The sequence below is a fragment of the Anomaloglossus baeobatrachus genome, chromosome 1 (genome assembly GCF_048569485.1).
Source record: "Anomaloglossus baeobatrachus isolate aAnoBae1 chromosome 1, aAnoBae1.hap1, whole genome shotgun sequence".
NCBI classification, from domain to species: domain Eukaryota; kingdom Metazoa; phylum Chordata; class Amphibia; order Anura; family Aromobatidae; genus Anomaloglossus; species Anomaloglossus baeobatrachus.
Genome location: NC_134353.1, coordinates 844,406,173 through 844,420,647, shown reverse-complemented (window position 1 = coordinate 844,420,647; position 14,475 = coordinate 844,406,173). Strand labels below are relative to the sequence as shown.

General features: G+C 51.1%; 1 protein-coding gene across 1 annotated transcript in view; it reads left to right on the top strand.

Moving 5' to 3' along the window:
* Positions 1-14,226, top strand: part of RAD17 (RAD17 checkpoint clamp loader component) — a 54,508-nt gene extending 40,282 nt beyond the window's left edge. The window contains exons 15-17 of the mRNA XM_075325151.1: positions 10,239-10,359; positions 11,127-11,184; positions 13,635-14,226. Of these exons, the coding sequence (XP_075181266.1) occupies positions 10,239-10,359; positions 11,127-11,184; positions 13,635-13,899 (444 nt within the window). The 3' untranslated portion in view covers positions 13,900-14,226. The remainder of the gene's footprint in view (positions 1-10,238; positions 10,360-11,126; positions 11,185-13,634) is intronic.
* Positions 14,227-14,475: the final 249 nt, after the last annotated feature.

Below are 14,475 nucleotides of genomic sequence, written 5' to 3'. Positions count from 1 at the left end.
AAGATGCCACTGACAGACAGATGGAGCTCTGGTTGAAATCCATCTATGAAGCTATTGCCGTGTCTTTGCTCCAGCTTTCGCAGCCGTCTGGGCGCTCCAAGTGGTCTCAGCGGCTCAAGCGCAAATTGAGGCAGTCACACGTATGTCTGCGTCGCAGGCTGCGTCTTTAACGTCTCAAACGACAGCGTTTGCGTCATACGCCATTAATGCTGTCCTGGACTCGGCGAGCCGGAAGGCGGTTGTGTCCGACAATTCAGTGGTAATACGCAGAGCCTTGTGGTTGTGGGAATGGAAGGCAGATTCTGCTTCCAAAAAAGTGCCTAACCAGTTTGCCATTCTCTGGCGACCGCTTGTTTGGTGAGCGACTGGATGAAATCATCAAACAATCCAAGGCAAAGGATACATCCTTTCCTCAGGCTACACCGATCATACCCCAACAGAGGAGGGGACAGTCGAGGTTCGGTCCTTGCGGGGCGCAGGCAGGTCCAATTCTCCTCGTCCAAAAGGCCTCAGAAGGATCAGAGGAACTCCGACGCGTAGCGGTCTAAATCACGCCCTAAAAAGACCGCCGGAGGCGCCGCTACCAAGGCGGCTTCCTCATGACTTACGGCCTCCTCACACCGCATCCTCGGTCGGTGGCAGGCTCTCCCGCTTTTGCGACACCTGGCTGCCACAAGTAAAAGACCGTTGGGTGAGAGACATTTTGTCTCATGGTTACAGGATAGAGTTCTGCTCTCGTCCTCCGACTCGATTCTTCACAACATCCCCGCCTCCCGAGCGAGCCAAGGCTCTGCTGCAGGCGGTGGGCATTCTGAAGGCAGAAGGAGTGGTGGTCCCGGTTCCTCTTCAGCAACAGGGTCACGGTTTCTACTCCAACCTGTTTGTGGTTCCAAAGATGGACAGGTCCTTCTGTCCTGTTTTGGACCTAAAACTGCTCAACAAACACGTAAGGACCAGGCGGTTCCGGATGGAATCCCTCCGCTCCGTCATCGCCTCAATGTCCCAAGGAGATTTCCTAGCATCGATCGATATCAGGATGCTTATCTCCACGTACCAATTGCTCCTGAGCATCAGCGCTTCTTGCGCTTCGCCATAGGAGACGAACACCTTCAGTTCGCGGCACTGCCGTTCGGCCTGGCGACACCCCCAAGGGTTTTCACCAAGGTCATGGCTACAGTAGTTGCGGTCCTCCACTCTCAGGGTCACTCAGTGATACCCTACTTAGACGATCTGCTGGTCAAGGCACCCTCTCAAGAGGCATGCCAACACAGCCTCAACGTTACTCTGGAGATTCTACAGAGTTTCAGGTGGATCATCAATTTTCCAAAGTCAAATCTGACACCGGTCCAATCGCTGACATATCTTGGCATGGAGTTTTCTTACTCTTCCAGCGATAGTGAAGCTTCTGCTGGACAAACAGCGTTCACTACAGACAGGGGTACAATCACTCCTTCAAGGTCGGTCACACCCCTTGAGGCGCCTCATGCACTTCCTGGGGAAGATGGTGGCAGCAATGGAAGCAGTCCCTTTCGCGCAGTTTCACCTGCGTCCTCTTCAATGGGACATCCTACGCAAGTGGGACAGGATGCCGACGTCCCTAGACAGGAACGTCTCCCTCTCTCAAGCAACCAAAGCTTCCCTTCGGTGGTGGCTTCTTCCCACCTCATTATCGAAAGGGAAATCTTGCCTAACCCCGTCCTGGGCGGTGGTCACGACGGACGCGAGTCTGTCAGGGTGGGGAGCGATCTTTCTCCACCACAGGGCTCAGGGTACGTGGACTCAGCAAGAGTCCTCACTTCAGATCAATGTTCTGGAGATCAGGGCAGTGTATCTTGCCCTAAAAGCGTTCCAGCAGTGGCTGGAAGGCAGGCAGATCCGAATTCAGTCGGACAACTCCACAGCGGTGGCTTACATCAACCACCAAGGTGGGACACGCAGTCGGCAAGCCTTCCAGGAAGTCCGGCGGATTCTGCTGTGGGTGGAAGCCACAGCACCCACCATATCCGCAGTTCACATCCCGAGCGTAGAAAACTGGGAAGCAGACTTTCTCAGTCGCCAGGGCATGGATGCAGGGGAATGGTCCCTTCACCCGGACGTGTTTCAGGAGATCTGTTGCCGCTGGGGGATGCCGGACGTCGACCTAATGGCGTCTCAGCACAACAACAAGGTCCCGGCATTCATGGCGCGGTCTCACGATCACAGAGCTCTGGCGGCAGACGCCTTCGTTCAGGATTGGTCGCAGTTTCAACTCCCTTATGCGTTCCCTCCTCTGGCACTGTTGCCCAGAGTGTTACGCAAGATCAGGTCCGACTGCCGCCGCGCCATCCTCGTCGCTCCAAAATGGCCAACGAGGTCGTGGTACCCGGATCTGTGGCATCTCACGGTAGGCCAACCGGGGGAACTATCAGACCGACCAGACTTGCTGTCTCAAGGGTCGTTTTTTCCTTCTGAATTCTGCGACCCTCAACCTGACTGTGTGGCCATTGAGTCCTGGATCCTAGCATCTGCAGGGTTATCTCAAGGGGTCATTACCACTATGAGACAGGCCAGAAAACACACATCTGCCAAGATCTACCACAGAACGTGGAAGATATTCTTATCTTGGTCCTCTGCTCAGGGAGTTTCTCCCTGGCCAATTGCCTTGCCTACTTTCTTTCCTTCCTGCAATTCGGTTGGAAAAAGGTTTGTCGCTCGGTTCCCTTAAGGGACAAATCTCAGCGCTCTCTGTATTTTTTTCAGAAGCGCCTAGCAAGACTACCTCAAGTACGCACGTTCCTGCAGGGGGTTTGCCGCTTAGTCCTTCCTTACAAACGACTGTTAGAACCCTGTGATTTGAACAGGGTGCTGATGGTTCTGCAGAAACCACCATTCGAGCCTATGAGGGATTTTTCTCTCTCACGCCTTTCGCAGAAAGTGGTTTTCCTAGGGACAGTCACTTCACTTCAGAGAGTGTCTGTCGGGGCAGCATTGTCGTGCAAAGTCCCCTTCCCGGTGTCTCACCAGGTCAAGGGGTTCTGCGTCCGGTTCCGGAATTTCTCCCTAAGGTGGAATCCCCCCTTTCATCTCAATCAGGGTATCCGTACCCTCTGTTTGTCTTCATCCAGTTCACCAATGTGAAAAGGATTTGCACTTGATTAGATCTGGTGAGAGCACTCAGACTCTACATCGATCGTACGGCGTCCCTGCGCCGCTCGGAAGCACTCTTGTCCTTGTCGCTAGCCAGCGTAAAGGGTTGCAGGCTTCCAAATCAAGACTGGCTCGGTGGTTCAAGGAACCAATTCTCTAGCTTATTGTGCTGCTGGCCTTACGGTTCCCTCAGGGCTGAAGGTCCATTCTACCAGAGCGGTGGATGCGTCCTGGGCTTGAGGCACCAGGCTACGGCTCAGCTTGTGTGTCAGGCGGCTACCTGGTCCAGCCTCCACACTTTCACGAAACACTGTCAGGTGCATACCTATGCTTCGGCGGATGCCAGCATAGGCAGACGAGCCTTCAGGCGGCGGTTGCCCACCTGTAGAAAGGGGCCGTTTTACGGCTCTATTACGAGGTATTATTTTACCCACCCAGGGATTGCTTTTGGACATCCCAATTGTCTGGGTCTCCCAATAGAGCGACAAAGAAGGGAATTTTGTTTACTTACCGTAAATTCCTTTTCTTCTAGCTCTAATTGGGAGACCCAGCACCCGCCCCTGTTTTTTTGTATACACATGTTGTTCATGTTGAATGGTTTCAGTTCTCCGATATTCCTTCGGATTGAATTTGCTTAAACCAGTTTATTGGCTTTCCTCCTTCTTGCTTTTGCACTAAAACTGAGGAGCCCGTGATCCCACGGGGGGTGTATAGGCAGAAGGGGAGGGGCCTTACACTTTTAAGTGTAATACTTTGTGTGGCCTCCGGAGGCAGTAGCTATACACCCAATTGTCTGGGTCTCCCAATTAGAGCTAGAAGAAAAGGAATTTACGGTAAGTAAACAAAATTCCCTTCTTTCTTTGTCGCTCCATTGGGAGACCCAGACAATTGGGTGTATAGCTTCTGCCTCCGGAGGCCACACAAAGTATTACACTTTAAAAAGTGTAACCCCTCCCCTCTGCCTATACACCCTCCCGTGGATCACGGGCTCCTCAGTTTTATGCTTTGTGTGGAAGGAGGCACACATCCACTCATGCATTCTCATACTTAGTTATGTCGGTTGGAAGAAAAGAGGGCCCCCACGGGGCCCCCGGCATGTTCCCTTCTCACCCCACTATGTCGGCGGTGTTGTTAAGGTTGAAGTACCCATTGCGGGTACAGAGGCTGGAGCCACATGCCGTCTCCTTCACCATCCCTTATGCGGCTCTGGGAGAAGTGGGATCCTAAGCGGTCATTTGCTGGGACCGTGCTCCATCCGCAGCCCCTGTGGGAACCTGCCGGACCGGAGCCTCTTCAACCAAAGGGACCGGGCCCTGCAACTCAAAGGTACTCTGTGTCCCCATAGGGGACTGTGCAGGGAGCGCACCTTCTTCCCGGAAGCCGCGGCAGCTGCTGAATTGAGGAGGCCGGTGGACTTCCGCGCCGACAGTGCCTGCTTATCGGGCGCAGTCTCAAATTTAGTCCCCGGCTTCATCGCGGCCTAGTCGCAAAAATCCCGCCCCCGGGCCTGCCTGTCAGGGGTAAGGGCGGGATTACCGACATGATGTCGGATGTGAGGGCTGGAGCAGCCTGCATGTCTTCCTCCCCCCTCACTGATCACTGTGGGGACCCCAGATTCCCGCACTTTGCTGGCGCTGCCCACGGCTCCACTCCTCCCCTGAGAGCTCCGGCAGCCATTTTCTGGCATTCTGCCGGTGGAGGCTTCTCAGTGAACAGCTCTGCAGCTCCGGGGGATCCAAGGCAGGGAATCTGGAGGACACACTCCGCTCATTAGCGGTCGGTAAGCCACACCGGTCACCCGGTGCTGGTCCCCCTAGGGTGCCGGAATAGATACATATATATATATATATCTGTTCGGTCGGGCTGTATACCCATTTCCCATATACCCTCAGTGGTCACTCTCCTAAGAGACAACAGCATGTCGTCCACAAGGAGCAAAGCTGCTAAGGCACAGGTTTTTTTTCGCGGCCTGTACCTCTTGTGGGGCTATGTTACCTGCGGGTTCCACCTACCCTCACTGTGAGCAATGCTCGACTCCTGCCTCGCTTGCTCAGCCGGAGCCTCGGACACTGGTGGGCCCCTCGGCTCATGTAGACCCCCCTGCTCCCCCTGACCAGGCTGCAGGGACAGAGTTCGCCTCTTTTGCTGAGAAACTCTCTGAGTCTCTTTCTCAATCCATTGCACAGTCTATGGACAAATGGTCTTCTAAGCTGCTTGAGGCTTTGCAGTCCAGACCGGACCTTTCACAGGCCCCGGCCCCTGTTAGCTCGTCGCCTCCAGGCCCCTCTCGGTCCGCGCCGCAGCGCGCTCCCAGGTTGGCCCCTCGGTCTCAGGCGGAGGACTCCTGCCCGGACCGCAGTCCTAGACCGGCTAAGCGGGCTCGCTGGGACTCTTTCCCGACTTCCTCTCACTGCTCGGGATCCCAGCTTGAGTACTCTCTGGAGGACGAGGCGGACGTCGCAGCTCAGGGCTCTGAACCTGACGTCGCCCTTAACCTTGATACACCTGAGGGGGACGCCTTAGTAAATGATCTTATCTCGTCCATCAACCAGGTGTTGGATCTCTCTCCCCCGCCTCCTCCTGTAGAGGAGTCGGCGTCTCAGCAGGAGAAACACCAGTTTCGGTTCCCCAAACGTACGCGCAATACGTTTTTTGATCACTCTAACTTCAGGGATGCTGTCCAGAAGCCCAGAGCGGTCCCGGACAAGCGCTTTGCTAAACGCCTCACTGACACGCGTTACCCCTTCCCATCTGAAGTCGTTAAGGGTTGGGCTCACTGTCCCAAGGTGGATCCTCCAGTCTCAAGATTGGCGGCTAGGTCCGTGGTGTCTGTTGCAGATGGCTCATCCCTGAAGGATGCCACTGACAGACAGAGCTCCTGGTGAAGTCCATCTATGAGGCCACGGGCGCGTCTTTTGCCCCGGCCTTTGCAGCCGTGTGGGCACTCCAAGCAATCTCGGCTTGTCTGACTGAGATTAATGCTGTCACACGTAATTCTGCTCCGCAAGTTGCGTCTTTGACCTCTCAGGCGTCAGCCTTTTCGTCCTACGCCATGAACGCCGTCCGTGACTCCGCTAGCCGTACGGCGGTAGCATCTGCTAACTCCGTGGCAGTCCGCAGGGCCATGTGGCTGCGCGAATGGAAGGCAGACTCGGCTTCCAAGAGGTTCTTATCCGGTTTGCCGTTTTCTGGCGACCGTTTGTTTGGCGAACGATTGGATGAGATTATTAAAGAATCCAAGGGAAAGGACTCCTCCTTACCCCAGGCCAAACCTAAGAGACCTCAACAGAGAGAAATCCAATCGAGATTTCGGTCCTTTCGTCCCTCCGCCAAGTCCCAATCCTCTTCGTCCAACAGGCCGGAGAAAGGCCAGAGGAACTCCTATGCGTGGCGATCCAAGTCACGCCCGCAAAAGGCCGCAGGAGGCACTGCCTCCAAGACGGCTACCTCATGACTCTCGGCCTCCCCTGGCCGCATCCTCGGTCGGTGGCAGGCTCTCCCGCTTTGGAGACGCCTGGTGGCCACATGTTCAAGACCGATGGGTGAGAGACATTCTGTCTCATGGTTACAGGATAGAGTTCAGCTCTCGTTCTGCGGCTCGTTTCTTCAGAACCTTTCCGCCCCCCGCTCAAGCCGACGCACTTTTTCAGGCAGTGGCCGCTCTAAAGATGGAAGTAGTTGTGATCCCCGTTCCCCTTCAGGAACATGGTCGCGGATTTTACTCCAACTTGTTCGTGGTGCCAAAAAAGGACGGGTCATTCCGTCCTGTTCTGGACCTCAAGCTACTCAACAGACATGTGACAACCAGACGGTTTCGGATGGAATCTCTCCGCTCAGTCATCGCCTCGATGTCACAAGGAGACTTCCTAGCATCGATCGACATCAAGGATGCTTATCTCCATGTACCGATCGCACCTGAACATCAACGTTTCCTGCGTTTCGCCATCGGGGACGAACACCTTCAGTTCGTGGCATTGCCTTTCGGCTTGGCGACAGCCCCACGGGTTTTCACCAAAGTCATGGCATCCGTTGTGGCGGTCCTGCATTCTCAGGGCCACTCGGTGATTCCATACTTGGACGATCTCCTAGTCAGGGCCCCGTCTCGGTTGGCGTGTCAACAAAGTCTATCCGTCACTCTGGCGACTCTCCAGCGGTTCGGGTGGATCATCAACTTCCCGAAATCCAAGTTGACACCGACCCAATCACTGACGTACCTTGGGATGGAGTTTCATACCCAGCAAGCGTTAGTCAAGCTTCCGAGCGACAAACAGCTTTCTCTGCAGGCAGGGGTGCAATCCCTTCTTCGGAGTCAGTCACACCCCTTAAGGCGCCTCATGCACTTCCTGGGGAAGATGGTGGCAGCTATAGAGGCAGTCCCGTTCGCGCAATTCCATCTTCGGCCACTCCAATGGGACATTCTCCGCAAATGGGACAGGAGTTCGGCTTCCCTCGACAGGAACGTCTCTCTTTCCCTTGCAACCAAGACGTCACTTCAGTGGTGGCTCCTTCCCAATTCTCTGTCGCAGGGAAAATCCTTCCTACCCCCAACCTGGGCTGTGGTCACCACGGACGCGAGCCTGTCAGGTTGGGGAGCGGTTTTTCTCCACCACAGGGCTCAGGGAACCTGGACTCCGATAGTCATCCCTTCAGATCAATATACTGGAGATAAGGGCAGTGTATCTAGCCCTATTGGCTTTTCATCGGTGGCTGGAGGGCAGGCAGATCCGTATCCAGTCGGACAACGCCACTGCCGTCGCCTACATCAACCACCAAGGCGGCACTCGCAGTCGTCTAGCCTTCCAGGAAGTCCGACGGATTCTGCAGTGGGTGGAAGCCACAGCCTCCACCATCTCCGCAGTTCACATCCCGGGCGTAGAAAACTGGGAAGCAGATTTTCTCAGTCGTCAGGGCATGGACGCGGGGGAATGGTCTCTGCACCCAGACGTGTTTCGAGAGATCTGTCGCCGCTGGGGAACGCCGGACGTCGATCTCATGGCGTCGCGGCACAACAACAAGGTCCCGGCATTCATGGCACGGTCTCAGGATCACAGAGCTCTGGCGGCGGACGCGTTAGTCCAGGATTGGTCGCAGTTTCGACTGCCTTATGTGTTTCCTCCTCTGGCGATGCTGCCCAGAGTGCTACGCAAGATCAGGTCCGACTGCCGTCGCGCCATTCTCGTCGCTCCAGACTGGCCGAGGCGGTCGTGGTATCCGGATCTGTGGCATCTCACGGTGGGTCAACCGTGGGCGCTTCCAGACCGCCCAGACTTGCTGTCACAAGGCCAGTTTTTCCATCTGAATTCTGTGGCCCTCAACCTGACTGTGTGGCCATTGAGTCCTGGCTCCTAGCGTCTTCAGGGTTATCTCAGGATGTCATTGCCACCATGAGACAGGCCAGGAAGCCTACGTCCGCCAAGATCTATTACAGGTCTTAGCAAATCTTCCTATCCTGGTGCGCTAATAACGGTTTTCCTCCATGGCCGTTTGCCTTACCCACTTTTCTTTCATTCCTTCAATCTGGAATGGACAAGGGTTTGTCACTCGGCTCTCTCAAGGGCCAAGTATCGGCGCTCTCCATGTTTTTTCAAAAGCGTCTAGCCAGGCTTCCGCAGGTCCGCACGTTCCTGCAGGGAGTTTGCCACATAGTCCCACCTTACAAGCGTCCGCTGGAACCCTGGGATCTTTACAGGGTTCTAACGGCTCTTCAGAAACCACCTTTCGAGCCGCTGCGGGATGTCTCTCTATCACGTCTTTCGCAGAAGGTGGCCTTCCTAGTGGCAGTCACATCACTTCGGAGAGTGTCTGAGCTCGCAGCGCTGTCATGCAAAGCCCCCTTCCTGGTGTTTCACCAGGATAAGGTGGTTCTGCGTCCGGTCCCGGAATTTCTCCCTAAGGTGGTATCCCCTTTTCATCTCAATCAGGATATCTCCTTGCCTTCATTTTGCCCTAATCCAATTCACCAGTGTGAAAAGGATTTGCACTCTTTGAATCTTGTGAGAGCACTCCGGTTCTACGTGTCTCGCACCGCGCCCCTGCGCCATTCAGATGTGCTCTTTGTCCTTGTCGCTGGCCAGCGTAAGGGCTCGCAGGCTTCCAAGTCAACCTTGGTTCGGTGGATCAAGGAACCGATTCTCGAAGCCTACCGTTCTTCTGGGCTTCCGCTTCCTTCAGGGCTGAAAGCCCATTCTACCAGAGCCGTGGGTGCGTCCTGGGCATTGCGGCACCGGGCTACGGCTTAGCAGGTGTGTCAGGCAGCTACGTGGTCTAGTCTGCACACTTTCACGAAACACTATCAAGTGCATACCTATGCTTCGGCAGACGCCAGTCCAGGTAGGCGAGTCCTTCAGGCGGCGGTTGCCCACCTGTAAGAGGGGGCCGTTTTTCGGCTCTTTTTATTGAGGTATTCTTTTACCCACCCAGGGACTGCTCTTGGACATCCCAATTATCTGGGTCTCCCAATGGAGCGACAAAGAAGAAGGGAATTTTGTTTACTTACCGTAAATTCCTTTTCTTCTAGCTCCTATTGGGAGACCCAGCACCCACCCCTGTGCCCTTCGGGCTGGTTGTTCTTTTGTGTACACATGTTGTTCATGTTGAATTGTTCTTTTGGTTCATGGTCTTCAGTTCTCCGAACATCCTTCGGATTGAATTTACCCTAGACCAATTTATAAGTTTTCTCCTTCCTGCTTTTGCACCAAAACTGAGGAGCCCGTGATCCACGGGAGGGTGTATAGCAGAGGGGAGGGGTTACACTTTTTAAAGTGTAATTCTTTGTGTGGCCTCCGGAGGCAGAAGCTATACACCCAATTGTCTGGGTCTCCCAATAGGAGCTAGAAGAAAAGGAATTTATGGTAAGTAAACAAAATTCCCTTCATTATTATTATTATTATTATTATTATTCCTCATGTAAATATACAGGACACCTTATTCTGAAAAGTTACTTGAAAGAAATTGTTTCCCTGTAAAGTTAGTAAGGCAGTTTCTAAAACTGGTTTTGCAACTTATGTATTTAACCCGTTCTGCGTAATATGATGCTTAAAGGCAAATTTTGACTTCCTTTTTCAACAAGACTGTATCTCTAGGAACTCAATATGCCTTCCTTTTTCTTCCAGTATCAGGAAAATACACTTGCTGCCAGGGAACTGTTCTCAAATTTCTGTTCTTCACCAATGTGCCTTCAGACCCAAGTGGTGCCATACCTGGCAAAGCTCACAAATCCGCTAAGAAACCAAGGTAAACTACAAGGTTATTCCCCGGCCCTTGTCACTTCCAGTGTGTGGTATCTCTGCATTAAAGGGAACCTGTCACCAGATTTGGTGACTATAAGCTGCGGCCACCACCAGTGGGCTCGTACATACAGCATTCTAACATGCTGTATATATGAGCCCAAGCCGCTGTGTAGAACGTAAAAATCACTTTATAATATCTAAACAGTCAGTTCTGTGCAGACTGGTCATATGTGTCTCCTCTTTTGGCCATCTTTGTCCTCCTTCTGAAGCCGGGGTGCATGACACGTCCTACGTCATTCACACAGGCCGGCATTAAGGTCCTGCGCAAGCGCACTTTGATCTGCCCTAAGCAGATTGTATTGTAGTGCGCCTGCGCAGGAACTCAATGCCGGCGCATGTGCATGATGTAGGACGCATCATGCACCCCGGCTTCAGAAGAAGGAGGACAAAGATGTTAAAAGAGGAAGCGCCGATACCGGAGAACTGAGACACCAATCCGACCAGTCTGCACGATACCGACCGTTTAGGTAAGTGGTGTAAAGTGATTTTTACGTTCTACACAGCGACCTGGGCTCTTATATACAGCATGTTATAATGCTGTATATAAGAGCTGGTGGTGGCCACAGCTTATAGTCACCAAATCTGGTGACAGGTTCCCTTTTAAAGTTGTTCCTTGTCAGTCAACACTTGTAAATGGTGATCCTGGCTTCATTTTTGGGTATTGATGAAGATACAGTAGTCATAAGTGGTCATTTTTTTTTTCTTCTGCAGCACAAATTGCATTTATCCAGGATATTGGCAGGCTTCCATTGAAGACACATTTTGCAAGGTATTTCAAAGCTTACTATGCTGTGTATTGCATGACCGTGTCTCTTGTGCTATATCTGCCAGTGTGTTGTCTATGATATCAGGCAGTATTGGTTTAGAGTTTTCTAACGTTAGGTTTCTGTAATTCGATAGATTAAGTGGGTTTAGACGTCAAGCAGTTTTTCTGCCGTCAATTTTCTTGCCAATCTGCTGTAATTTTGGGGCACAGATATCAGAGGGTTGCACTTAAAAAGGATGAAATACACTGAAAATCTGAGACTGTTTGGAAGACCCCCCCAACTACTTGAGTTGGAATGTGAATAGTAACAGATTATCCGTGCAAAATCCACATCCACATTAACCAGCAGCCGAATGTGGCCAAACTTCATGTTTCAGGAAATGTGAAATAGTTTACTGGTGTATTACACTTAAGCGGGCTTTACATGCTACGATATCGCTAATGCGAAGTCGTTGGGGTCACGGAATTTGTGACGCACATCCAGCCGCATTAGCGATGCCGTTGCGTGTGACACCTATGAGTGATTTTGCATCATCGCAAAAACGTGCAAAATCGCTTATCGGTGACATGGGGGTCCATTCTCGAATATCGTTGGAGCTGCAGGTACGATGTAGTTCGTCTTTCCTGCGGAAGCACACATCGCTCCGTGTGACGCCGCAGGAACGAGGAACCTCTCCTTACCTGCCGCCGCCCGCAATGCGGAAGCAAAGAGGTGGGCGGGATGTTACGTCCCGCTCATTTCCGCCCCTCCGCTTCTATTGGGCGGCCGCTCAGTGACGTCGCTGTGACGCCGCACGGACCGCCCCCTTAGAAAGGAGGCGGTTCACCGGTCACAGCGACGTCGCAGGGAAGGTAAGTATGTGTGACGGGTCCAGGCGATGCTGTGCGACACGGGCGGCGATTTTGCCCGTGTCGCACAACCGATGGGGGCGGTAACGCACGCTAGCGATATCTGTACCGATATCGCAGCGTGTAAAGCGGCCTGTAGCCTATGTGCCCACATTGCATTGTGTCCCTGCAAAAATTTCTGCAGCGATTTGAACAGCACCTGTGCGCTTCAAATCGCTGCAGAAACAGTCCGTAATAAATGCAGTGAAAAAGCCGATTTCATGCGCTCTGGATGCAGCACCCACCATAGACAGAGCGGGAGCTGCATCCAAAGCGCACGGAATAATTGACATGTTGCTTTTTAGAACGCAGCGATTTGGCAGTCATGCAAATCGCTGCTCTCTAAAATGCAACGTGCGCATGGATTATGCACAATCTTCATAGATTGTGCAGGGGACGCAGGACGCATGCAGTTACGCTGCAGTGCAATACGCAGCATAACTGCATGCAAATACGCAACGTGGGCATAGAGCCTTAGTCCGTCAGTGTCAGTCACTGGCCACAGTTTTAGTTGGGAATATTTTTTAGCATAGCTCTTAACCATAAAACTACTCATGCTACAGACAATGTCCTTTTTATATTCAAAGTGTAGCTTTTAGTTGGAAACATAATAAAACAATAATTAGGTTTCGTGTTGTGGAGACCAGACAAATCAGTCAGGTTGTGATGTGGTGGTCATGTTGTTTTTTTTTTTTTAAACATTTTTTTTTTTTATTTTGGCTTGTGTGGTTCGTCACTGCAATGTGAATTACATATTTGGCTTTGCTCTTAAAATTTCTTTTGGCAAAAATTGTGCTGTCATACCTAGCAAATGGCTTTAGAGAATGCTATGTAAAGAATTGATGCAACAGGTTTTCCAGGTTTTAAGAAAAGTGTTTAATATAACTTGCTATAAATATCATAGAACCATAATTCAGGCCAACTGTTTTTTTTTTTTTTTTTTTTTTTTTTTTTTTCCTTAACACCTCCAATAATATGCAGGAGGATCAGTGATGTGAAACTGCAAATCCTGCTCTGTTGATGCATATGGCAAAGGATAATCTTCTGCCATACGGATTAATGTAGCATTGCCTAGTAGTTACAAGCCATGATGTATAGGAGTGAAGGAGAGTTGATCTCTGCTAGAAACCAGCTAATATATATAAAATCAGACAGACAGCTATACTAATGTAGATGGCAAAAATTGAAATCGGCCTGACAGGGTACTATACAGAAGTAGGCCGTGCACAGAGGCATAGCATATATTTAAAGCTAGATGCCATGCTGAAAGTTAGTTGACTGCACTGCGCATTCTCAACCAGAAGCACCAGAAATTGTACCAAATGTTTCTTTTGGCAAATGAATTGTAAATAGAGCCTAGAGGGGCATCCTTGGATGGGGGGGGGGACGTGCAACCAAAAATTGTTACATTGGTACTGCTGTTATCTGAAGACTAACCCTGTATCTGCAGGTAATAGCGTTATTGGACCTGATCAGTTTCCTTTAAATGTATCTGTGGCAAGCAATCTGTAAATATGAATAAGTTTTGAGTTATTCCAGTAATGACCTCTATATTGTTGGTCTAGGCTGAGGCTTGAAGCCCTAACTGACAAGGACTCCGGCGTACCAGATGGGGATAGTGGAGATGAAGAAGACGCACCTAATGGACAAGCTACAAAAGAAAAGGGGAGTGAAATCAGACCCAAGACTCAGGAGAGATCAGACCGTTCAGTACTGCCTTCCAGTCAAGGAGGAGAAATTGATCTTCCAAATAGTCAACCTCAACCTGTTACCGCTGCAAACATTATGGAAGATGAAGAGCTGAAGATAGAGGAGTTTGACAGTGACTGATACACGCCATGTATAGGTTTTACATTTGGCTGCTATCTAGTGTATTCTGCCTGAACTTATTTAAGAATGTCCGTTCATGCAAATTTCCTCTGTAAATGATCTTTCCAATAATCTATGCATTTTTTTTATAGTGCTCTCAAATGGAAACTATCACACGAGAATAAAGTTGTCACTTTTCCATTGTACCTCCTCATACCTGTGCCTCTGCTGTGACATTAAACACCTCCGTGCAGGTCTGCTATGTGCCAGCCTACCTAGAATGTGAACTGTAGTTATGTAAAGTTCTGTGCTAAACTATTTATGTAAATAAAATGGTTTTTGATTTTTCATTTTTACCTGATTCCACTTTCATTGTACCATGGAGTTATTTGTCAGTGGAAGAGAAAGCGCACATAGGGTCTTTCCAGGTATAAGATTTCGCAAATTTGGTGCCAAAGGCACACTCACCTCTTGAAGTTGTGTCAGGCACAACTCCTTGATGCACATATATCAGAAAGTGGTCAGCAGCAGCCCCGACGCGAGAGATAAAACAATATGGATAAAAGAAATACGGGTTTAATGCTGCGCTTGAAACCA